Raw genomic sequence first — 27114 nt, forward strand, 5'->3', positions numbered from 1 at the left:
AAAGTATCCAAGGTATTGTATGCCAATGGTAGCATTAACAGGACAAAGCACACAGTGTCATGAAGACATAAATCATGAGTATGTGTAGCAAGACCCAGGCCTCTTCCAGGTTCTTAGATAGTAACTGAGAACCTCAAATACAGTAGTGATGTGATAGTGTGGGGTGAATCTAGTTACAACTAGCTTCTATATTGACACAGATGATACTTTTTGTGTCATGTTCAGCTTATAATGAATGACTAGACCTAAGCATGAGAATAACCAAATACTACATTGCTTCTCTAGCTGTTGAGCTTTCAAAGCCCTGGGGTGACAGCAAGTTTTTGTGGACATTCTGGATTGCTCCTTCTGTACTTTAACTCTGCGAGTCACCTCCACTCTCAGTAAGTTAGTTCAATTCCATAAATTGGAAATCAGTCACCTGGAAAAAATACATTCTCAATATGATCCCAGTTTGGCCATGGAAAAAGGGTAGCTTGAACTGCCCAACCTAGGTTCTGGGCCTGCACAGGCCTGCTCTCCAAAAGAAACCTGTGTTCACAGCTATAGGAAGCATTCACTATGTATGCTCTTGAGGTTTCCGCTAAACTGCTTAGATTAAGATACATTTCTTGCTATCAATAGAACACATTATGCCAAGCTGGCTTACAGGATCTAGTTTCTATTCTGTATTTTATCAGATGTGCATAATACATATGGTCATCATTGATAAAAGGTGAAAGATCTGCTCTAATATGAAAACTAAATGGTGCTGGAGGATGATCCTGACCCACAATGAGGAGTGGGAACACCAGAGCTCTGTAGGGATGCCTGGCAAGCTAACACATTGAGCATGTACGGCTCAGTAAGTTCCCTGTGAATACACATCTCCTGAGATCTCTCTATTTAATCATAGGTGATCTTGTCCACCTAATACAGCACCTCCTGTGGAATAACAAAAGCCACCTGCAGGAGCTGTGGTGATGACTCACAGGGTAGAGCATCTGCTGCTCTCTCAGAAGAACCACAAGGACCCTAACATTTGGGTAAAGCATGTCAGTGATTACATCATAAAGTGTGTGTCCGAGAAACAGCCACATTATCCACACAAAAGACACTGTCACACTGGGTACACCTTGGTGACTTTGAATTCACTTATTAGCCCAGGCTCCATGGAACATGCAGAGATCCATCTGTAGCTGTCAGTTCTAGGTCCACAGGAAGGGACAGAACCCTTGAGTAAGAAAGATGGTCTTAAGAGTCAAGAGATAGAATTCAATTTTTATTCATAACAAATACATTTTTACAACAAAACAGGATTAAAATGAATAAAAATATTTAAAAATATTTTAAAGTAAAAATAGTAACAAGAACATATAAATATGAAACAACAAAAAGAAAACTTCAATTAAAATCATAACAAAAATATTTCTAAAAGCATATTCTTAACGAACATTTAGAAGCACAGACGTATTGCTGTTTCTCCTCTAGCACACATAATGAAAGGCGGTCCCCCAAGTTGTCTCTCAAGTGCTGTTTTCTGAAGAAGAAAGTGAGTAAGACCTCAATCAGTCAGGCTGGCTCAGTGTTATATAAATTTAGGGTCTCTAAGAAATGACAAATTAACGCAGAGGATGAATACTCATCCAAAAAATGTTACCATTCAGGATGTTGGTCATCAGGGACTCCTGAGAAAGCAACTTATTCTTCAGGAAGCTCTCTTACTGGGGTGTGTCCAATTCCAGCTCTCTTGCACTTTCTGAGACCTGGGAGAGGAAGGCAGTTTTTCAGACACTGATTTGGTGGGGAAATGCAAGCCAGCTGTCAGAATGCTGCCTTCTACCACCTCAGTTCTATTGGACAGTCGACATGGACCTTTTAACTGATATCATTGTTGCTAACTCTGCAGGCAGGGCAAAATCTCCAGCAAGCCTCACAGTAATGTGGGCTGCCAATCTGGGACCCAGACTTATACCAGTGCAAACCAAGAACAGGGCAATGGGAAGAGACCTCATCGGGTTGCAGGAAGAAAGGAGATGTCCATTTGTCACCAAGGATAAAGCCAATGACAAGTACTAATTTGACACTTGCACTTGGTTCTTATCCCAAAGGTGCTTCCTACACAAGAGGTCACATGACCACAGAGTGTCAATTGTTCAAGAACCAAGAAATTGTTCAAAACTCTACATAGGATCCAATCTATCACATGGATATGCAATAATGAGATATGTTATTCATCTGTCACCATTTCTAGACTGCAGCTTCAAAAAGAGCAGCAAAATATGCTTGCACAATAATTCAGTTTCTGAAAAGTGTTTAACTTCCTAGAATACTTGTGCATAGGCAGAGCAATGAACAATTCCATTACATGAGGTGGTTGGCTGGTTGTGAGTGTAAATTAGAAAGGTGGTAAGAGAAGCAAAGATGTATCAAATTGGCAAATTTTATCAGATATTGTTAAGCTAACACATCTGCTCGTCCCTACCTGATAATGCTGGTTCTGGCCATTGATGGTCTTTATCTTTCTTGTTGAAGTCAACCAAATATTTCTGGTTCAGTGCACACTCAAGATGTCCCTCCTTGTTCTCCTGCTTCAGTGGGACCAACTTCTTCCTACATGTGTTCTCCATCAGGAGCTGGCTGAGCAGGTTTTGGAAATACAGTCTGCATAGTAAGATCATGCTGGCCCTTTCTCCCATTCCTACTCCCAAGTCCCACTAACTCTACCAGGTCCCAGATACCCATGAAGACTTAATAAAATGGATCTTGATACATATAAGGCTGCTGCACAAACCATAAAGAGTTAATTCGGGGAAGAATAAATTGTTTGCTTGGCCTGACACCAATTAGTGTACACACCTCTGAGAAAGAACATGGATCTACAACTATCCATGAAAGCCCAATGCATGGGGCCAACATCAATTAGTAGTGGGCCAACACCTTCAAAGGAGGTCAGTAGAACCAAGAGAAGGTCATGCTAACCATGTGTTCCACCCACTGAGTTTTGTAAAACCTGGTGTGACACCATAGGTCCAGGGCAGCCTAATAAACTTCTGCTGATTTCAATCAGTACTGTTCTCTCTAGAGCCTTCTGAAGATGCCTAGACAATCCTGGGATGAGGAACAGTCTTTTATGGAACTGAAAACTGAGTCCTAATGACCCTGGAACACTGATGGGTAAATAGCACAAGAGATAGAACCAGAGCTGAAGACCGTCCAATCCAGAACAAAGAAAGTCAGAAATGGCCATTCCACAAGTGATAGCCTATCTGACCAGGACTTACCTAGAGAAGGTAATCTCCTTCTTCAGCTTATGGTTGTTCTCATGGACCTCAGTGTTCTCCATCTCTAAGTTGTGCAGAATTGACATGACTGCCTCCTCCATTCTCTCCAGGTCTTCATAATATGGATTTGGCCTGAAGTGTGGCCTGGCCCCAAATGATAGAATACAATGAACATCGGCATTTAGGAATATATGAACTGGGGTGGGTCCTATATTACCCCAGGCTGCTGCCTGGATCTTCCAGCACTCAGTCCCCTGCCTAGCAAGTACAGAGACTCACCATAAACTCACTGCAATTACAATCTTGCAAAGCCACCAGCTATCAAGGGCTTTGCAAATGCACACTGGGAACTCACTCTCCCTGAATTTATCCCTGAATTCTTCATTCAGACCACAAGTTCTGCTTTTAAATAAATGGAAGCAGATGAGTCCATTTTCAATCTCACTCCTCAGGAAGGGTCAGGTTCTGAATCTCCACTATATGGGAGGTGAGGTTTAGCACAGGGTGGTTAGGGAGGCACAGCTTTCTAGAACCCAAAACCTTAACAGGATAAGAAAAAGGTGACCTTGCAGACCCAGGAATGAAACAAGAGCATTTGGAGCGATTCATACCTGTTCTTCATGGATCTCTCTGTCAGAAACCTCAGGCGATCTCTCAGGTCATTTCTCTCCTCGGTAATGAGCCGCAGCTCTTTAAGCAGCCTCTCCTTTTCCTTCATGGCCTGATTCTTGCTTAGGTCAGTGCCAGGGGATGATGTTTCTCTCCCAGCGTCTGTAGGTAGAAGAACACAAGTGAACCTGCATGGGGAGAATGCATAGAGTGTTCATAGACCTCAGTGAGGCCTAAACAGGAGAATAAGCCAGGAACCCAGTGTCACTGCTAGGCGATTGGTCTATGCTTAAGAGGCCTCCTCAGGGGATCTCAGTTCTCCCACTACTCTATAGAGACCAAGAGATGTAAGCAGCCAGGTGTTCCCTATTCCGGACATCACGTGCTTACATGTACCACGGAGATGGCTTCTCCAGGATTATTGTCAGCTGAACAGGGTACAGCTTGGTTTCAGGACCCTCACCCCTGTGGCTTCAGAACTCAGATGATAAATTCACCATCCACAAAACTTGAATGATTGGAGACACTCAGATGTCCTACCCTGATACTCTAAGGCAACAACTTTGGATTTAAAATGCATTTCCAAGGGAGGATATGTTCAATAGACTTATCAGTCTCCCTATGTGAAATACCAAATGCCCCAGAAGTGCGAATAGGTTACAGGCTGAATCTTGGTCTACACGTTCCAAATAGTTTTGGTATTGTAGAAAAATGTTTGTAACATACAACCTCTAATATATAAAGCAAACAATGACCCTGCCAGTTAGAAGAAATCAGAGAAGGTCTAAGAACATAAGGTTATTGCCTGGAGCACAATCTCTCCCTGTTACTACTGTCAGATACCCACTGTATTTAAAGAAGCAATGATAGTGAAATACATTGCTGCCCTGTCTAAACTCAGAAAAGTTGGACCCTCCATGACCACTGATGGTGTTATTATATCAATGTAACAGAGCAAATGAACTGAAAAGTAAAGACCAGAAGTTCATAGTATAATAGCATTGGCCTTACCATATACTCCCAGTGGGGATGGGGAAACTAAAGTTCTGAAATCCTTGACTTTAAGGAATTGTGATATTCATGGAAATTCAATTCCTTTTCAGATGCTCCAGTTGCTGTGGCCCATTGCTAGAAAGGTCAGCTTAAACCTGCAGCCACCCTGGCAGGAAGCTCAAAATACACTGCCCAGAACTTACTCCACATTCCCCAGAAGTGCTGTCTTTGTCCATCATTACTTTGAGACGAAAGGCCAGACTCCTTCACTCTAGTCTCTCCAGAATCGACATTCCCCCTCCCAAAACGCTTGCGAAGACGGGAAAACATGTCTTAGCTTGTAACTGCCAGACTCAGACTGAGAGAAACTAGGGCACTGGTTGTCACTACAACACTGGTGACATCACAGAGGATGCCAGAACTCTCTAGGAGACAATAGAATGTCCAAGAAGGGACAGCAGATGTCATGGGGAGCAGACTTTGCCTTCTTGCTAATGTTCTCCCTGTACTGAGCATAAGCAGAGGTGCCCTTTCCAGGAGCCTTTCCTGGGGCAGAGCCACTGAGCATCTCCTGCTTCCAAAGCCAAATTTTCCTCAAGGCTTGATTATAAAAACCTTAGTAATTCCTATGCATCTAAATGAATGTTTCCTTTCAAATCTTTCCCAAAAAATGTCTCACTAACTCACATTGTCCTCATTCAACAATGTTAGCCATTAAAACTTCCTGAGATTTCATACCAGCTTGAATATGCAGTCAAAAGTTCTCCTGTCTCATTCTGTACAGGTGCTTTATATCACATCAAGAAATAGTCTGCATGTAGGTTACAACATGGGTGTGTATTAGGGGAACACTCATGAAGTCATGTGCTTAGCAATCGACAATTGCCAGAAAATTCCTTAGGAGAAAGAGTTGAAGTCTTTAAGGTGCTAGGAAAAGTGTGGAGACCAGTTGGCAGAGGAAAGTGCAATATTGGAGCCACCAGTGAAGGGAACCTCATGCTGGTGGTGGGGTTCTCCTCTCTGCACCAATGTCGACAAAGGAGCACTGCTCACAGGACTGAGTAAGATATACCACGAGCTTCTATCAGAAAAATAAAATAGTCAAGAGATATAGGGGGTGCACAGAAACGTCTAAAATGAGGCTATAAACATCATTAAGTGGATAGAGCAAGGTCCCTGCACCTGTACGCTGGGAAATGGCCACCACACCAAACACAAAAGCATCTATCATAGTAAAAAATGAATACTTTATAGAATGCACACACTAACATTGATTGATCACATACATAGTTCAAATTTTGGGGGCAAATTCATGGCCTTAACTATCTTTGTCTCAACTTATATAGCAAAAAATAAGAAAGAACGAGAAAAGAAAAAGTCAAAACCAAAAGCTCAAGCTTCTCATATGAGGATTGCAGGAAGTGTTATATGGTAGTCAGTTCTGATTAGACCATTTTAGATAGAACAGTGCATAGTGACCCTTATTGTGATGGGCCCTATATAAAGCTTTCTGCAATATTGGAATTTTAACAAACCTCATCCATAACGTACGGAAGAGGCACCATGAGATCACCATGTGATCACCATGTCCTTACTCTGCATCAGGTTATTTTTCTGCATCCTTGATTGTCAGGCATATAACAGCAACAATCTGAAATAACTGGTAGACATGGAAAAACATGGCTAAAACTATAGTTGTGGGCTACACACCTCAACTGTGAAAGGCTAATGCTGTCTGCACAGTCCTTGGAGGCCACTCTTATAAGCCTATTTATTGCAAAGTGAAAGGAGGTTTATCTGAGCTCAAAGTGATCCTGGCCAGCCAGGTAGAGGGCAACATGTGATACTTGAGACCCTGTTTTAAACCAGCACAGAAATCCACACTTCATTCAAAGCATCATCTACGAATTCTCGATTATTTACCATTCTCTCCCTACCAGTCGTTCTGTTTGGAATGGTAGAAAACAACGGGAACTGATCTTTCTATTCTAAGGACCTTGATCTCTCTTTTTTTAGGTCCACATTAAGAGTGCATACAAATGGACATCACCATCTGAACATCTTAGTATTATCTACTCTGTATATATAGCATAATACTGTGCCTATGACAGTCTCAAGCTTCCTTGAGTGTAGTTGCCCCATCAAGAAGTGTGAAGTTCTGAGTTCAAACCCCAGTGATGCTTTAAAGGGACTAGAAGAAAGCGATCAGAGATACTCCACTTCTTTGTCCTTAGATTAAATCAAGTTGACACAATGTGAACCTGGTGGACTATTTAACCATGCATCTTTCTCCCAACCCCACTTCCACGAGTTCAGTCCATGGCAGAATTCATCCCCCACCATCCTAGATATTTCTGTGTATATTTCTATAAGAGCCAGGTTTCTTTTTTTTAATAGAATTAGTTGTAGTCAATCAACTGCTGCCCTATATGAGAAATGATTAGTATCTATTGCAACTTACCACACTGTATTTGTGTATACAAGTACATTATTGGAAATCCAGCATTACTGAGTAATTGGAAACCAGTGCTGTGGCCTTGCCTTTCTGTGCCTCTTCCTGGCTCACAGGCAGCAGGGGGCAGACCTTGAGTTCCTCTTCAGGGACAGAGTGATGTTGAATGGGCACTGAGCAGGCAGAGAAACACAGCTGAGGCAGCTCCTTTCAGTTATCAAACACATCATCTCCTTCCCATCTTTTTTTTTTATTTTTTTTATTTTTTTATTTTTTTTTTATTAACTTGAGTACTTCTTATATACATTTCAAGTGTTATTCCCTTTCCCGGTTTCCGGGCAAAAATCCCCCTCCCCCCTCCCCTTCCTTATGGGTGTTCCCCTCCCAACCCTCCCCCCATTGCCGCCCTCCCCCCATAGACTAGTTCACTGGGGGTTCAGTCTTAGCAGGACCCAGGGCTTCCCCTTCCACTGGTGCTCTTACCTGGATATTCATTGCTACCTATGGGGTCAGAGTCCAGGTTCAGTCTATGTATAGTCTTTAGGTAGTGGCTTAGTCCCTGGAAGCTCTGGTTGCTTGGCATTGTTGTTCATATGGGGTCTCGAGCCCCTTCAAGCTCTTCCAGTTCTTTCTCTGATTCCTTCAACGGGGGTCCTATTCTCAGTTCAGTGGTTTGCTGCTGGCATTCGCCTCTGTATTTGCTGTATTCTGGCTGTGTCTCTCAGGAGCAATCTACATCCGGCTCCTGTCGGTCTGCACTTCTTTGCTTCATCCATCTTGTCTAATTTGGTGGCTCTATGTGTATGGGCCACATGTGGGGCAGGCTCTGAATGGGTGTTCCTTCAGTCTCTGTTTTAATCTTTGCCTCTCCCTTCCCTGCCAAGGGTATTCTTTTTCCTCATTTAAAGAAGGAGTGAAGCATTCACCTTTTGATCATCCGTCTTGAGTTTCGTTTGTTCTAGGGATCTAGGGTAATTCAAGCATTTGGGCTAATAGCCACTTATCAATGAGTGCATACCACGTATGTTTTTCTGTGATTGGGTTAGCTCACTCAGGATGATATTTTCCAGTTCCAACCATTTGCCTACGAATTTCATAAACTCGTTGTTTTTGATAGCTGAGTAATATTCCATTGTGTAGATGTACCACATTTTCGGTATCCATTCCTCTGTTGAAGGGCATCTGGGTTCTTTCCAGTTTCTGGCTATTATAAATAAGGCTGCGATGAACATAGTGGAGCATGTGTCTCTTTTATATGTTGAGGCATCTTTTGGGTATATGCCCAAGAGAGGTATAGCTGGATCCTCAGGCAGTTCGATGTCCAATTTTCTGAGGAACCTCCTTCCCATCTTAAGGGCTACTGCTGAGGTCTTGCCCCCATACCTACCTTAATAGCAGTGAATTTATTACACAGCAGCCAACTCTTTCCTATTGTTCTGTAATACTTCTCCACATCATGGATGCCAAGAAAAACACTAACAAAGAACAAAAAACTCTGAGGTTGAACTGTGTGGTGCTGGTCACATACCCTGTTATGTTCTGTATGTTATGAGGTTTGTTAATCTTAACAAGTTCCCCAAGTATATTCTTCACATAGGACCCAATAGATTCAAGGAAAATTGGAACAATTATGTGTAAAATGGCCTCAGTCAGGGCCCATAGACTGAAGCATTTGCAACACTTGTGCATGAGCCCATGTGGATTTTGCAACGAGCGGGGCCTAGCAATGTCCAGTACACAGTTGTGAGCTGTTGCTCTGGTTGAACTGTATTGGTGTGTGCATTCAATGAACTACACCTATTTAAATGAATTCAGTGTCCTCTGGTTTGAATCCAGACCCCTTGACACCAGGTCTTCCCTTCTGCAGCACTTGGGAAAAAGGCTAAGTTTAGGAAAGGTGACGTCTTGTCATAAGTTATGTGACAGGAGGGATGGTGAATGATCCCTTGTGATAAGAATCAAGGTTTCCTCTGTGGTATTTAGGTCTATACTGGCCCTGTGCAACAGCTTCAAGAACCCATTTCTGATTTTCCTTGGGATTCCCGTGATGATGCACTCAGACATGATTGGAAACAACCAAAACGGTGGTCAGACTTGATTTATAAAATGTAGGTAACATTGCAAACTTATGTTGTAGGATATTTGATCATATTGTCATCCCCAATATTGCGTTATTTACTTAGAAAAATACCTTCTGGCTGTGTAGTTCAGCACTAGCACCAATATTTAACCCTAGAGCTATTTTTGTTTGTTTGTTTGTTTGTTTTTTGTTTTTGTTTTGGATGAACAAGTACTTTCCTATTTTGTGGCCCAGCCCTAGCTCTTACTTCTTTTCACAGTCATAGAGAGACTTCAAACATATACTCAGACAAAGCCAGGGGAGTGTATAAAAGGGCCTAAGGCAATACCACATAATGACATTGAAAGTGGGCTCTCTTCTTGATCGCACGCCTCCAGCTCTCCTGACATCTACATGAATTATAACTCCTAATGCAGTGTAAATGATGTCTGCGCTATTGCTGAAGGAATCATGAGAATAACAACTGTAAACATTCCACCATGGATAGAATTTGTGGAAAAAGGTGACTGGCAGCCAACAAGAGGGCTCTACAGTTAAAGGGGCTTGCTGTCAAGTCTGATGAGCTTGACTCAATCCCCAGGACCCACGTGGTAAAAGGGAGAGAACCAAGGGCCAAGCTGTCCTCTGGCTTCCACTCATGCGCTTACATGTATGTGAGTATATATGTATATGTCTGTATGTACGTGTGGATATGAATGTGTGTATGCATATGTGTATACGTGTATATGTATATGTGTGTATATGTCTGTCTATATGTGTGTATAGGTGTATTTGTATGTGTGTATATGTATTGTATGTGTGTATATGTGTGTATGTATATGTGTATGTGTGTATGCATGTATGTGTGTATGTGTGTATGTGTGTGTATGTGTGTGTATGTGTGTATGCATGTAGGTGTGTATGTATCTGTGTGTGAGCATGAATGTGTATAGTCATGTATAGGCATGTGTTTTCATGTACGTGTATTCGTGTATATGTACGAATGTATGTGTGTATATGTATGTATGGACACACAAACACACACAATGTTAAAACATAAAAAGCTCCTTGGAGTATTCACCGTGCCTGGATAAGTGGTGACCATGTGGGGGAAACACATGTCCATGTAAGCACACCTGTTCACATACGCTGAGCAATGCCCAGCCTGGTCTTGAGCTCACTACCTGCCCAACGATGAGTTTCTGCCCACCTGGTCTTCTCAGAGCCAGGCGACGATTGTTCCTGCCATTCCAGTTCTGTTCCAGTTTCTCATGCCACAAACCTTCTAGCTTGAATCTCACCTACTGACGCAGGAAGTTAACAGCCTCCAACCCAGTGAAGTAACTAAACTTCTTCCTGATATCCTCAGGCTTGGTGTCCCCCATGAGTCACAGGGAGGAAGGATGGCATGCACCAAGGAGAAGGGCCATGGGCAAGGAAGAAAGGATCATAAGTCAGTCATCCCTGACACCAGCAAAGTGTGTGCTTCAGAGCTGGCTCTGCTCACTCTTGTCCCAGTGGCAGGACTTAAGAGTGGTGCATACCTGTCACCCAGCACTCAGAGACGTCTGAGGCATGAGAACCAGGAGTTCATGGCCATCGTAACTAATGGTGAGATCAAAGCCAGCCTGGGCTGCATGAGACTCAGTCTCAAAGCAGGCAAGGAGGAACTTGCTATATTTGAGCAAGGAAGCTGGAATCCTCCTGGGTTCTAAACATTCACTGCAATACAGAAAGATGCTAGGGCTACTCTGGCAGAAAGTAGGAGACAGAGAAGCTAGGTTAACCCTCCCTAATCTTCTCATGCTGTGTGAGCTATGAGTAGATGGTGCCCTATACACTGTGGACAGGATGGTCTCTCAGACGGTTCAGAAAGCCATGGAGGACTCCAGCAATTCTCCATTTGGGTGTCACTTGAGTCTTATATGTGTGTGTTTACAAGCCAAAATATAAGATCCATAGGTGACTGTGTAAATTCAACATGGCACAGCCATGTGCTGGAATATTATTCAGCCTTACATAGGATTCAGATTCTGACCCTTGAACAGGAATGAGAATGGTAGCCATTCTCCTAAGTCAGACCTCCAGGCAGTGCAAAGACAAACTAACACTGTATGACACCACTGAGGGCTGCAATGTCACCAGTTATATAAAGACAGAAAGCAGGAATGTCTACAGAGCTCCAGGGGTGACATGGAGGGGGGAGGTTGGAGGGTAGGTGTGTAAGTGGGACTGAGCCTCAGAGGAATCAGACATGGCTGCAGAATATGCATGTGGCTGCCTCCCATACCTGTGAGTCCTGCCTCCTCAGAAAGGCAAATACAGCAAAAGAAAGGAACAGAGGGGACAGGCTCTGACCACCTGTAGACACACACAAATGACATAACAGAATGTGCACACTGATGCCTTGCTGCAGGAGTAGTTGAGCATCCAGAAGGGTTGAAAGAGGCTGGAAGGGCTGAGCATGGCACTTAGTTCAAGGACATAGCTTTAGGTCCTGGGGAACCTACGGTGCCCAGGCCCCATTATGCTGATACTGAGGGACATCGCTGACATTCAGGGTGATGGCCGGGCTGGGCTGGGGAATAGGTGTCCACTCTCACCTGCCTCAGCTTGAAGATGCGCTGGGTGAAGTAGGACTGCAACTGCTTGTTGGATTCATTGATGCAAATCTGCTGGAAGCTATTCTGTTCAAAGCCCTCAAATCTGAATATGGCCAAGACAACAATGGGCAAGCACTGGGAGACAAGGTTTGGTTATAGCCGGGGCCTCCTGGGAAGACTAGCCCTCCTGAGAGGAGTTGCAGCAGAGGGGTGTGTTTTCCTGACCTGTTTGGTACCCACTGTTTTTTTGCCAAGGGTCCCTTTATTACTTCTTGATGGAACCAGGCCTGCACATATCCAGTAAGCACTGGGGTGTAACCTAGGCTTGGTGCCCACATGCTGGCATCGCTGAGGGTGAAGCCTAGCCTATCACACTTCCAGACACCGAGTGCAGATGCCTGGGTTCCTATAGAATAGCGGTTCTTACCGTTCCTAAAATTGTGACTCTTTATTTCAGTTCCTCATGTTGTGATCCCAACCATAAACTTATTGGAGAGCTACTTCATGAGTGTAACTTTGTTATTGTGAGGAACTGTAATGTAAATGTCTGGTGTGCAGGAGCTCTGATGTAGAACCCACAGATTGAGAGCAGCTGCTGTAGAGGATCAGAGTCCCCTTCCAGCCCTGGTGTTTGCAGAGATCCCCTGGGTTCCTAGTCTCCATGGCTTTCCCAAGGACAGGGTTTATTCTTGGCCATCTCAGGGCCCGGGACCTCACAGAAACAGCCTCTCCCATGTCCTTCCTGTTGAGGAGAGCGTGGTTGGTCCTCAGCACAGACCAGTCAAACAGGGTGCTGTATAGACACTTGGCCAGGGGTCTCCTGCAGTTATGGCCTCTGGACAGAGGGGTTTCTTCCCTGGGGTGGGGCAACCATGCCAGGTACAGGCAGTGATGCTCAGAGTCAAGACCTAGTTTTGTCTTATTTTCATAGACAAAGTTGCCCAGGCTGGCCTCGAACTTGCCGTGTAGCCAAGGATAATTAAACAACTGATCCTACTGCCTCTACCCCCCATGGCCTGGCATTGCAGATGAGTGTCACCAGAGCTGGTTTGTCTCAGCTCCTATACGGCTCTAAGTCAGGTGCCTCATGTGCAGGAGTGTTATGACTGTGCCATCCCCACACTGCAAACAAGGTTTTCACCTTTCTCCTGCTGAAGTCTGCTTAATCCCACCCTGGACCCAGGACACAGCAGCTGTGGGAGACTCAAAGCCTGGGGCTTCAGCACAGCTGGGTACACAGCATGGCATGCAGCCTACACTGCTGTGAAAAAGCCAAGGAAGTGCTTCTCAGCTCACCCCCTGTAGGAGTGTCTAGTCCATCCTTCTCTCCATGGACGCAGACATCTGCTTCCAACTGCCCGACATGTCCCTCTGGTTTTGACTTTCCTGGATGCCATGTCAATGCCACCACACAGAGTTCTGCCTCTACTGGGGACACACACACAACCTCTCTGGGGGACATCTGAGCCAAGCAGGGATTGGGTGCACTGCAGAGAGGTCAAGTCATGTCGTGAAGTACCTTGTCCCACAAAGGCTCACTGTTCAGGGAGTTGACTGGAAAAGTAAGCTTATGCCCCTGGGCAGGGTTCCCCATAGGGAGTGTCCCACACCCTGCTATCAGGTCTATTCCTGGTGCCATGCAAATTCAATTTGCAAGACCCAATGCTCTGGAAATGTCAAGAGCTAACGGAAATGTACCAGGAAGTGCACATCATAGCAAAGGGACAGGATGGCACAGAGACCTATGCTATGGGTTAAAGGGCACAGAAAGGCCACCTCGAGCACGGGGGTCAGTCACCTCTTTCACAAACAAGGCAAAGGTCAATGCTCTCAGCTCTGGGAGCCTACAGGGCTCTTTGGCTCTTAAGCCCTGCAGCTGCAGCCAGAAGCAGTACTGAACAGGATGTAAATGCTGAGTATGGCGATGTCAATAAAACTTTATTTACAAAACCAAATTGGTGGTAGTGGTGGTGGTGGTGGTGGTGGTGGTGGTGGTGGTGGTGGTGGTGTCGGCGGACTGGTTCATTTCAAAGCACGCTGGAGTGGCATGGCCACTGAGCATCGGGAAACACAGAAAGGAATGCGACCGGACGCAGGGCTCCCAACACCCTAGACGTCGACCTATGGCACTGGAACAGGGTCCCTGAAGGTAAGTCTGGACAGTCATATAAGGTAAGTACAATTTATTACAAGGAAATGGGACAAGATAAATCTTCTCTTCATCTCGCTATGCTTAAGCATCTTTAAGAGTGCAGGGAATTCATGTCTATCAGTCTGGTTTAGAAAAGTGTTTAGAGACAGCAAGAGTAAACTCCATGGTTCCCTGACGAGGGTTCCAGGGATTCTGATATCTGGGTCAAAGTGAAAGTTAAGGTGAAAAAGGCTGTCAGGCAGAGCAAAAAGATTCCAATTTCTGGTCTCTTTGGGCTGTAATTTTTACTGTGTTCAAGGCCATGAATGCAGACAGGGTAATAACGAATACAGAACAAGAAGCTAGAGCTTCATTAAGACAAAACGAAAGTAAAAGTTTTGCCCTCTGCACCATTGCCTGAAGCAGGTTTTTCTAAGTCGTTTCCCGAGGATGGCATGTTGACCATTAGATTCACAAGATGATAATGACGAATTCACCTGCCTTTTCTTTTCCTATAATTAGGCCAGCATCGATTCAAGGTGTGGCCCAACCGACTTATTATAAAGGATGATACTGGTTGGTTGAAAAAGGTAGTAGCTTTCTATGAACCATATATTAAGTTTTTATGTATATTAAAATTAACATTGGAAAGAACAATGGTAGGAGAGGAAGCTGGAGGACAACTGCTGCAAATGCTTGCTTTTAAAAATGCTAATGAAGAGTACAGGAGAGCATTATTACCTATAAAGGAGGCTGGGGATATTAATGCTTATATGAAGGCATGCAAGGGTATCTTTTCTGAAAATGGAAAGATGCATATTTGGCACGTATTGATCCAGATAGAGTTATTAAATTATATGTTTAAATACTCTTGAATATCCTACAGGCGCTTTCGCTCAGGATGTGTTGCCTTTAGAATGGGTTTATATTAAATAAAACTTTAACCAAACATTAACAAATAATGAGGAACAAATTTCTTTAATTATTCAGCAAGGCATACAAAGACCTGTTACTCTGTGGGGATATGATTGTGCTGCTATTGTTTTCCCATTAAGCAAAGATAAAGGGGAATATTTAATGCAGATGTCTGAGGTTTTTCAATTAGCCATGATTTCTTACACTGGAAATATTGAATTTCATCCTCCCCATAGTAAATTGTGGGATTGCTTTAAAATACAAAAAAAAAATTTGATAAATACACTAATTTCTGTTGATCCATTACCATCAGCCTTTACTGTGTTTACAGATGGCTCTAACACCAAGATGGCTTATTGGACCAAAGATAAATTTTGGGGACAAGAATCTTCTTTTGGGTCAGTACAACAAAATGAATTATTAGCGGTAATTAATGTATTCCAGGATTTTACTCATGATGTAAAAATATTATAGCTGAGTCCGCTTATGTTGTAGGAGTAGTACAGAATATTGCGACTGCTGTTGTTTCTACATCTAAGCCTATATTAAATGTTATTCTCACATATTAAAGGACTATTGTTATTATGAAACTCTAGAATATTCATTACACATACTAGATCACATTCAAAATTTCCAGAATCTTTAACACTTGGCAATCCTATGGTAGATCAATTAGTGGCATTTGCTACCCCAGAAGAACACAGTCATAATCATGCCAATACAGGATATTTACATATTAAATATAAGCTTCCCTATTCTCAAGCCAAACAAATTATTGCTAATTGTCCTATGTGTCAGTCTTCACGTATAAAATGTGTTCCATCTCAAATTAATCCCAGAAGGATGCAACTTAATACATCGTGGCAGATGGATGGAACCCATATTTCTGAGTTTGGTCGCCTTTCACATATAGATGTAAGCATAGATAATTTTTCAAAATTTGTGTGGGCTACACCATTGCCAGGAGTACGCACTGCTCATGTTATACAGCATCTATTGGAAACTTTTGCTGTTATGGGACTGCCTTCTAAAATTAAAATTGATAATGGACCAACATATATTTCTTATCAATATAAACAATTTTGTCAACGATATCATATTGTACATATTACTGGTACAGAACACAATACACAAGGACAAGCTTTTGTTGAAAGAATTCACCATACCCTGAAATGACAAATTATAAAATTAAAAAGGGGGAAAAGAGATGGCCTTATGCAACCTGAAGGAGTTTGCAGACCAGTCCCAGAGCTATATTGGCACAAGCATTATACGTTATTAATTTTCTTAATTTACCACAAGGTGAAGTTATATCAAGAGCCGATAGACACTTTGTTGAACTTCCCCCCAGAAGGCATGGAACAGACAGTATGGATAAAAATTGCCCGGGATGCTGAATGGCAGGAAGGGACATCATTGTATATAGGGGAGAGGGTTTTGTCTCATTACAGGATGGGAGACTATTCTGGTTACCTGGGAGATGGATCCAAGCACAGAATAATAAGAACTGCTCCCTACCCTCAAAGGAATCCAGTTAAACCAGCTACATTTTCTCCTGATGGATGTTCTCAGGAGATGAGGAGGTGTCCTCCATTACTGAGGCCCTGGCTCCTCTTAGTGTCCACAAACAACAATGGATAAGGATCCATGTAGTGACAACCCTATTACCTATATGGGGTAAGGTGAAGCGATTAAGCACTGAAAGGAATAATTTTGTCCCCTTCAGGAAAGTCCTTTACTGCTGAGCACTTATTCTTAGCAATGTGTGTTTTACTCATGGTTTCTTCTGCGGCGGCCAATGCCAGTTATCGGGCTTATAATGCTTATCATGATGAAATCCTACTACTTTTCTGTTAGTAAATATATGGATAATGACACAGAACATGATTGGAAGTTAATTCAAGCCTATTTAGAGTGTAATGAAAGTGCTTCAAAAGTAATTAATGCCTTGAAATATGATGTTCGAATGTCTTTTGGTAAACAGCTAGAAGATACTACCCCTATGGAAATAGCGAAATTATTGGCTAATCAATTGACAGGATTAGATCCCAAGGCTTGGCTTCAAAGGATTTTCCATAGCATGGGAGGAGCTAGTTTTGCCATAATCTTATGTACATTATGTATTATGTTGCTTTATTTTTACCTGACTAAACCACTACAAGGACCTTTAGCTACGTTATGTAAAGTGTTACTTTAAAACAAAAGAAAAAAGAAGGAATTGTTAAGACATAGAGATGCAGCTCCAAGGCAGGGTCAAGAAAGACCTGAAGACAGATTCAAGTAGGGGCTGGAATGCCGCCCTGGAGAAGAAAATGTTTTTCTCACTTGGCCTTAAATTATGTTCTGCTGTGTCCCGTTTCTGTGGAAGTGGTTCTAAAGCTCTCTTGGTAATGGTGAGTATATTTTGATTATAATAAGAAAGGTGATTTTTTATATGAATATTTTTAGAAGAAGCTTTTGTTTATTCGTCTTTATTTGTTTAATCTTCCCTCATTGTTCCTGGTATCCTGGGAATAATGATCTTATGGTATCTTGACATAATGAAAATTGTAGTAATGCATATTCTTAGCTTAATAAGGATTAATAAAGCTTGCAACTGCGTACAGTTTCTTCTGCCTTTGCTCTGCACCCCCTGTGTCCTGGGGTATGCGACCATACCCAGGGCCCCAACTCACTAGACATTGACAATGGGTCACCCCACAAAACACAGAAGCATCTACCTTAGTCAAAAATGGACATTTTATTGAATGCATACACTAACACTGATTGATCATATCCATAGCTAAGATACTAGGGGCAGATCCGTGGCCCAAAATACATTCCTCTAAACCTATAAAGTGAAAGAAAGAAAGAAAGAAAGAGAGAAAGAAAGAAAGAAAGAAAGAAAGAAAGAAAGAAAGAAGAAAAAACACAAAAAACTTAAGCTTCTCATAGGAACTTCACAGGAAGTGTTGTCTGGCGGTCAGTTCTGATTAGGCCATTTTAGATGAAACAGTGCATAGTGACCCTTAATGTGATGGGCCCTATATATAGCTTTTTGCAATATTGGAATTTTAACAAACCTCATCCAGAACATACAGCAGAGGCAAGGATGTGATCACCATGTCCTTGCTCTCTATCAGGTTATTTTTCTGTGTCCGTGATTGTCAGGCATAGACAACAACAATCTGAAATAGCTGGTAGACATGGAACAAAGTGGCTAAAACTATAGTTGTGGGTTGCACACCTCAACTGTCAATGGCTAATGCTGTCCTAGAGACCTCGGAGGCCCCTCTTGTAAGACTGTCTATTGGAAAGTGGAAGCACTGACTTCAAAGTGAACCGGGCCAGCCAGGGAGAGGGCAACATGGGTACGTGAGACCCTGTCTAAAACCAGCACAAAAACCAACCCTTCATTCAAAGCATCATCTATTAATTCTTTATTATTTACCACTTTCTCCCTACCAGCCTTTCAGTCTGGAATGGTAGAAAAGGACTGGGAATGTTCCTTCTATTCTAAGGACCTTGATCTCTCTTTCCTTAGGTCCACATTAAGAACACATGCAAATGGGTATCACCATCTGAACAACTTAGTATCATCTACTCAGTATATCTAGCCTAATACTGTGCTATGACAATCTCAAGCTTCCCTGAGTTTCGCTGACCCACCAAGAAGTATGAAGTACTGAGGCCACACCCCAGTGATCCTTTCAAGGGGTTAGAAGAAAGCCGTGAGAGATGCTCCACTTCTTTGTCCTTAGATTAAATCACATTGACACAATGTGGGTGGACTATTTAACCAGACATGTTTCTCCCAACCCCACCTTTCTGAGTTCAGACCATGGCAGAATTCATGCCCCACCACCCTAGATATTGAGTTTAGTGATATGTAATTATTATTTAAACCTATGTATTAAATTTTGTCATTTTGTTAATTTTTGTGGTTTTCACAGTCTTCTTTGATTAACTTTCCTAGTTTTATTAATTTATCCCCTGTGTTCTCTGGTGTTTTGTCCTTCCTTTCAAACTAAAGTATTCCTTTTAGGATCCGCTACAGAGCTGTCTTACTGGTTACTCATATTGTGTTAAATTTATTTTTAGTGTGCATTAGTCAGCACAGTAGCTGTGAAGCTGCCTGACCTCCATGGACCAGATCTACTTTCCAAACAATAAGGCTCAACTCTTACAGGCTATGTAGCATCATGGCTGCTCTTTGTTCCCCTTGGACAGCCCTCAGGACCAGGCTCTCCTCTCCCTTAACCATGGCTGCTGTCCTCTTCCTCTCTCCTCTCCATCACACACGTTCTTCCTTTATTCTATGGCAGCTTCTTCTTCCTTCTTCCCTCCTCATGATCCTCTCTAGCAAAGCCCTCAAAGCTCACCTCCCCCATCTCTCTGCTGTGCAGCTGTTGGCTGTTGGCTTCATTATAATCACAGTTAACTGGGAGCAGGGTCAGTTATTTGGGGTTAACCAGTCTTGAGTTCTACAATTAGCATTAAAATACAAGCAGCATTAGGCCAATACACTACAGGGGTTTTGTTTGTTTGTTTGGTTGGTTTGGTTTAATTTTCATTTACCTTTTTACTTGTTATTTTATTTTTGGCTATTTTTTATTAAACGGTTATTTTATTTATTTACATTTCAACTGTTGTCCTGCTTTCCACACTCCCCTCATCAAACCTTACATCCCTTTTCTGCTCAGCTTTGCCTATGTGACAGTGCTTCCCCACCCACACATATCCATTCCCACCTCACACCTCTAGGATCTCCATTTGGTGGGCAACAGGCCTCACCTGAACCATAGAGCATCCTTGCATACACTTTGGCTGGCAGTTTGGCCTCTGGGAGCTTGGGGATTAGGGAAAGAAGATCTGGTCAGATATTAAAGCCAATGATTGCTGCATTCTCTTCTTTTTCTGGTTATAGGTGAAATTATGTTTGTGTGCTTCTCTTTTTTTAAATTATTGAGAGAAGATTAATTTCTTGGTTTTTCTTGGGTATAGTTTAGTTCATTGTCTTGGAGTTTTCCTCCTATTAGCCTCTGTTGTGCTTTCCTACAGAAAAGAATTCTTTAAATTTGGTTTTGTCATGAAATAACCTGGATCCTTCTTTTAAGGTGATTGAGGATTATGCTGGATATAGGAGCCTGTGTCTACATTACATCTGCCCAAGATTTTCTGACTTTTAGAATCTCTGTTGAGAAGTCTTGTGTAATTCAGATATGTCTGAATTTATTTGTTACTAGATATTTATACCTTACCCCTTTTAATGTTCTTTCTTGATCTGTGCATTTAGCGTCTTAATTATTATGTGAATGGAAGAATTTTTCTGGTACAATTAGTTTGATGTTCTGTAGGCTTGTTTTACCTTTATGGCCTTTTCTTTCTTTACCGTACGGAAGTTTGCTGCTATGATTTGTTGAAGGTGTTTACTGGATCTATGAACTAGAAATCTTAATTCTCTTCTCTATCTATTATCCTTAGGTTTCAACATTTAATTGTGTCCTGAAATTCATGGATGTTTTGGATTCAATAAACCATACATGTTTATCTGAGATGGGTGTTTTGTGCTTTGTGGGATGACCTCCTTGACCCCAGGCTGCATGAAGAATCTCAGCTGACAATGGGGACATAAATTATGAGTATGTGTAGCAAGACCCAGGCCTCTTCCAGGTTCTTAGATATTAACTGAGAACCTCAAATACAGTAGTAATGTGATAGTGTGGTGTGAATCTAGTTACTATTCTCTATTTTGATATAGATGACTCTTTTTGTGTCATGGTCACCTTATAATGACTAGAAGACCTAAGCTTGAGAATGACCAAAGACTACCTTGCTTCTCTAACAGCTGAGCTTTTAAAAGCCCTGGTGTGACAGCAACTGTTGGTGGACACTCTGGATTATTCCTTCTGTACTTTAACTCTCTGTGTCACTTCCACCATCAGTAAGTTAGTTCAATTCCATAAATTGGAAATCCATCACCTGGAAGAAATACTTTTTTTTTAAAGATTTATTTATTTATTTATTTATTTATTTATTTATTTATAGTATACAAGTACACCGTGACTGTCTTCAGACACACCAGAAGAGGGCATCATATCTCATTACAGATGGTTGTGAGCCACCATGTGGTTGCTGGGATTTGAACTCAGGACCTCTGGAAGAGCTGTCAGTGCTCTTAACCACTAAGCCAACTCTTTAGCCCAAGAAATACTTTCTGAATATGATCTGAGATTGGCCATGGAAAAAGGGTAGCTTGAATTGTCCCACCTAGGTTCTGGGCCTGCACAGGCCTGCTCTCCAAAAGAAACCTGTGTTCACAGCTGTTGGCTGGCTAAGAACGATTTCACGAGACGTGATACACAGCCCTCGGACTTCTGCTTCAGTCATCTGCACAATTTCTCCCAGACGATATCCTCATACCGCCAGCAGGCGGGTGATGAAGCTGTCCAGAACACCAGAGCTCTGTAGGGATGCCTGGCAACCTAACACGTTGAGCAGGCAAGCTCAGTAAGTTCCCTGTGAACACACATCTCCTGAGATCTCTCTATTTAATCATAGGTGATCTTGTCCACCTAATACAGCACCTCATGTGGAATAACAAAAGCCACCTGCAGGAGCTGTGGTGATGACTCACAGGTTAGAGCATCTGCTGCTCTCTCAGAAGAACCACATGCCCCTAACAATTGGGTAAAGTATGTCAGTGATTACATCATAAAGTGTTTGTTGGAGACACAGCCACATTATCCACACAAAAAACACTATCACACTGGGTACCCCTTAGTGAGTTTGAATTCACTTATTAGCCCAGGCTCCATGGAACATGCAGAGATCCATCTCTAGCTGTCAGTTCTAGGTCCACAGAACCCTTGAGTAAGAATGATGGTCTTAAGAGTCAAGAGATAGAATTCAATTTTTATTCATAACAAATACTTTTTTATAACACAACAGGATTAAAATGAATAAAAATATTTAAAAATATTTGAAAGTGAAAAATAGTAACAAGAACACATAAATATGAAACAACAAAAAGAAAACTTCAATTAAAATCATAACAAAAAAATTTCTAAACATAAGCATATTCTTAACGAACATGTAGAAGCACAGACGTATTGCTGTTTCTCCTCTAGCACACATAATGAAAGGCGGTCAAACAAGCTGTCTCTCAAGTTGTGTTTTCTGAAGAAGAAAGTGAGTAAGACCTCAATCAGTCAGGCTGGCTTAGTGTTATATAAATTTAGGGTCTCTAAGAAATGACAAATTAACTCTGAGGAAGAATATTCATCCAAAAAATATTGTTACCATTCAGGATGTTTGTCATCAGGGACTCCTGAGAAAGCAACTCATTCTTCAGGAAGCTCTCTTACTGGGGTGTGTCCAATTCCAGCTCTCTTGCACTTTCTGAGACCTGGGAGAGGAACACAGTTTTTAAGACACTGATTTGGTGGGGAAATGCTAGCCAGCTGTCAGAATGCTGCCTTCTACCACCTCAGTTCTATTGGACAGTCGACAAGGACCTTTTAACTGATATCATTGTTGCTAACTCTGCAGGTAGGGCAAAATCCCCGGCAAGCCTAACTGTAATGTAGGCTGCCAATATGGGATCCAGACTTATACCAGTGCAAACCAAGAACAAGGCAATGGGAAGTGACCGCATTGAGTTGCCGGAAGAATGGAGATGTCCATATGTCACCAAGGTTAAAGCCAATGACAAGTACTAATTTGACATTTGCACTTGGTTCTTATCCTGGAAAGGTGCTTCCTACACAAGAAGTCACATTAACACAGAGTGTCATTTGTCAAAGAACCACGAACTTGTTCAAAACTCTGCATAGGATCCAATCTATCACATGGATATGCAATAATGAGGTATGTTATTCATCTGTCACCATTTCTAGATTGCAGCTTCAAAAAGATCAGCAAAATATACTTGCAATATAATTCCATTTCTGAAAAGTGTTTAACTTCCCAGAATACTTGTGCATAGACAGAGCAATGAACAATGCCATTACATGAGGTGGTTGGATGGTTGTGAGTGTAAATTAGAAAGGAGGTAGGAGAGAGCACAGATGTATCAAATTGGCAAATTTTATCAGATATTGTTAAGCTAACACAGCTGCTCGTCCCTACCAGATGATGCTGGGTCTGGACGTTGCTGGTCTTTATCTTTCTTGTTGAAGTCAACCAAATATTTCTGGTTCAGTGCACAATCAAGATGTCCCTCCTTGCTCCGCTGCTTCAGTGGGACCAACTTCTTCTTGCATGTGTTCTCCATCAGGAGCTGGCTGAGCAGGTTTCTGGAAATACAGTCTGTATAGTAAGATCATGCTGCCCCTTTCTCCCATTCCTACTCCCAAGTCCCACTAACTCTACCAGGTCCCAGATACCCATGAAGACTTAATAAAATACATCTTGATACACATAATGCTGCTGCACAAACCACAAAGAGTTAATTCAGGGAAGAATAAATTCTTTGCTTGGCCCGAGCACCAATTAGTGTCCACATCTCTCAAAAAGAACACAGATCTACATCTATCCATTAAAGCCCAATGCATGGGGGCAACATCAATTAGTAGTGGGCCAACACCCTCAAAAGAGGTCAGTAGTACCAAGAGAAGGTCATGCTAACCATGTGGTCCACGCACTGAGTGTTGTAAAACCTGGTGTGACCCCAGAGGTCCAGGTCAGCCTAATAACCTGCTGACTTCAATCAGTGCTGTTCTATCTAGAGCCTTCTGCAGATGCCTAGACAATCCTGGGATGAGGAACACTCTTTTATGGAACTGAAAACTGAGTCCTAATAACCCTGGCACACTGATGTGTAAACAGCACAAGAGATAGAATCATAGCTGAAGACTGTCCAATCCAGAACAAAGAAAGTCAGAAATGGCCATTCCACAAGTGATAGCCTTTCTGACCAGGACTTACCTAGAGAAGGTCATCTCCTTCTTCAGCTTCTGGCTGTTCTCATGGATCTCAGTGTTCTCCATCTCTAAGTTGTGCAGAATTGACATGACCGCCTCCTCCATTCTCTCCAGGCCTTCATAATATGGATTTGGCCTGAAGTGTGGCCTGGCCCCAAATGATAGAATACTATGAACATCAGCATTTAGGAATATATGAACTCAGGGTGGGTCCTGTACTACCCCAGTCCTGGAAGGACACCTTCTGAATTGTACATATTGGGATCTTCTTCAGCTTCAGAAACCTGTTTTTCTGCGTCCAGGACACCAGAATCTCAGCATCCAGATGGAGGGCTCCCTGGCTCCCTTTGTTCAATCAAGAGGAAATCTGCAGTCAAGCCAGTTAAGCTATCACATGCCTAGGCCACACCTCTCCATGCTCCCCCACCCCAACACAGCCAGAAACCTGTGATTTCTTTTCTCCTGTTTTGATAACAGACCATATATCAAAACAAAATTATAATCTGCACAAAGAATAAAAATAAACAGACAAAAGTGGTCACATAGTCAAAGAACTGTGTTGTTGACAGTGGGGCTCCCAGAACAGAGCATTCACATCACCATGAAGGTGTTACAAGTAAATACTCAAGCCAAGACATAGACCACTAGATTCCTATGTGGAGGGAAATAAAAACATTTAAAAGTTGTCCATATGCATTTTGATGTATGCACACACAGACTCACAGACTAAGACACACCCAAAAAAAAGTGAAATGTAAACAGAGTCAGAGAAAGACAAATATGGAAACAGAGAGCACTGTGAGAACTAGGAGAAATGCATGCACCATTGCTGTCTCAGAGGGCAAGACACACAGACAATAACAAACAGGCCTGAGCCTGAGACCTTCTAGTCAAGCACTGAGATGAACAGTTTGGGACCAGGCCCCTCAGGCTGCTGCCTGGATCTTCCAGCACTCAGTCCCCTGCCTAGCAAGTACAGAGCCTCCCCATAAACTGACTGCAATTCCAATCTTGCAAAGCCACCAGCTGTAAAGGGCTTTGCAAATGCACACTGGGCACTCACTCTCCCTGACTTTATTCCTCAATTGTTCATTCAGACTACAAGTTCTGTTTTTCAATAAATGGAAGCAGATGAGTCCAATTTCCATCTCAATCCTCAGGGTCAGGTTCTGAATCTCCTCTATATGGGAGGTGAGGTTTAGCACAGGGTGGTTAGGGAGGCACAGCTTTCTAGAACCCAAAACCTTAATAGGATAAGATGAAGGTGACCTTGCAGACCCAGGAATGAAACAAGAGCCTTTGGAGTGATTCATACCTGTAGTTCTTGGATCTCTCTGTCAGGAACCTCAGGCGATCTCTCAGGTCATTTCTCTCCTCGGTAATGAGCCGCAGCTCTTCAATCAGCCTCTCCTTTTCCTTCTTGGCCTGATTCTTGCTTAGGGCAGTTTCAGGGGATGATGTTTCTCTCCCAGCGTCTGTAGGTAGAAGAACACAAGTGAACCTGCATGGGGAGAATGCATAGAGTGTACATAGACCACAGTTAGGCCTAAACAGGAGAACAAGCCTGGAACCCAGTGTCACTGCTAGGCGATTGGTCTATGCTTAAGAGGCCTCCTCAGTGGATCTCAGTTCTCGCACTACTCTATAGAGACCAAGAGATGTAAGCAGCCAGGTGTGCCCTATGCTGGACATCACGTGCTTACATGGACCATGGAGATGGCTTCTCCAGGAGTATTATCAGCTGAACAGGGTACAGCTTGGTTTCCTCACCCCTGTGGTTTCAGAACTCAGATGATAAATTCACCATCCACAAGACTTGAGTGATTGGAGACACTCAGATGCCCTACCCTGATACTCTAGGCCAACAACTTTGGATTTAAAACGCATTTCCAGGGAGGACATGGTCAACAGACTTATCAATTCCCCTATTTGAAATACCCAATGCCCGAGAAGTACCCATAGGTTACAGGCTGAATCTTGTTCTACACGATCCAAATAGTTTTGGTATTGTAGAAACATGTTTGTAACACACATCTCTAATATATAAAGCTAACAATGACCCTGCAATTAGAAGAAATCAGAGAAGGCCTAAGAACATAAGGTTATTGCCTGGAGCACAATTCTCCCCCTGTTCCTACAGTCAGATATCCACTGTATTTAAAGAAGCAAAGATAGTGTAGTACATTGCAGCCCTGTCTAAACTCAGAAAAGTTGGACTCTCCATGACTCCTCATGGTGTTATTATATCAATGTAACATACCAAATGAATTGAAAAGTAAAGGCCAGAAGTTCACAGTGTAATAGCATTGGCCTTACCATATCCTCCCAGTGGGGACAGAGAATCTAAAGTTCTGAAATCCTTGACTTTCAGGAATTGTGATATTCATGGAAATTCAATTCCTTTTCAGATGCTCCAGTTGCTGTGGCCCATTGCTAGAAAGGTCAGCTTAAGCCTGCAGACCCCTGACAGGAAGCTCAAAATATACTGCCCAGAACTTACTACACATTCCCCAGAAGTGCTGTCTTTGTCCATCATTACTTTGAGATGAAAGGCCAGACTCCTTCACTCTAGTCTCTCCAAAATCAACGTTCCCCCTCCCAAAACGCTTGCGAAGAAGGGAAAACATGTCTTAGGTTGTAACCGCCAGACTCAGTCTGAGAGAAACTAGGGCACTGGTTGTCACTACAACACTGGTGACATCACAGAGGATGCCAGAACTCTCTAGCAGACAATAGAGTGTCATAGAAGGGACGGCTGATGTCATGGGGAGCAGACTTTGCCTTCCTGCTAATGTTCTCCCTGTACTGAGCATAAGCAGAGGTGCCCTTTCCAGGAGACTTTCCTGGGGCAGAGTCACTGAGCATCTCCTGCTTCCAAAGCCAAATTTTCCTCAAGGCTAGATTATAAAAAACCTTAGTAATTCCTATGCATCTAAATGAATGTTTCCTTCCATATCTTGCCCAAAAATGTCTCATCCTAACTCAAATTGTCCTCATTCACCAATATTAGCCATTAAAACTTCCTGAGATTTCACACCAGATTGAATATGCAGTCAAAAGTTCTCCTGTCTCATTCTGTACAGGTGCTTTATATCACATCAAGAAATAGTCTGCATGGTAGGTTACAGCATGTGTGTGTTTTAGGGGAACACTCATGAAGTCATGTGCTTAGCAATCGACAATTGC

At 42.6% G+C, this 27114-nt stretch overlaps 1 protein-coding gene across 3 annotated transcripts; it reads right to left on the reverse strand.

The window, feature by feature from the left end:
- Nucleotides 1-1248: 1248 nt before the first annotated feature.
- Nucleotides 1249-26602, reverse strand: LOC134483266 (disks large homolog 5-like). 3 transcript variants are annotated; one of them, XM_063278557.1, is made up of 6 exons: nt 5069-5225; nt 3875-4034; nt 3264-3407; nt 2465-2619; nt 1640-1745; nt 1249-1519 (listed from the first exon to the last, which is right to left on the reverse strand). In XM_063278557.1, the coding sequence occupies exons 1-5, from the start codon at nt 5193-5195 to the stop codon at nt 1681-1683; spliced, it is 651 nt and encodes a 216-aa protein (XP_063134627.1). In that variant the 5' UTR covers nt 5196-5225; the 3' UTR covers nt 1249-1519; nt 1640-1680. The 3 variants fall into 3 exon arrangements, with proteins under 3 accessions (XP_063134627.1, XP_063134629.1, XP_063134628.1); XM_063278559.1 differs by lacking the exons at nt 1249-1519; nt 1640-1745; nt 2465-2619; nt 3875-4034; nt 5069-5225 and adding exons at nt 25244-25403; nt 26429-26602 and having other exon boundaries at nt 3041-3407; XM_063278558.1 differs by lacking the exons at nt 1249-1519; nt 1640-1745; nt 2465-2619; ... (1 more) ...; nt 3875-4034; nt 5069-5225 and adding exons at nt 23624-24076; nt 25244-25403; nt 26429-26602.
- Between the last annotated feature and the right edge of the window lie 512 nt (nt 26603-27114).

This window comes from Rattus norvegicus, chromosome 19 (genome assembly GCF_036323735.1).
Source record: "Rattus norvegicus strain BN/NHsdMcwi chromosome 19, GRCr8, whole genome shotgun sequence".
Lineage (NCBI taxonomy): Eukaryota > Metazoa > Chordata > Mammalia > Rodentia > Muridae > Rattus > Rattus norvegicus.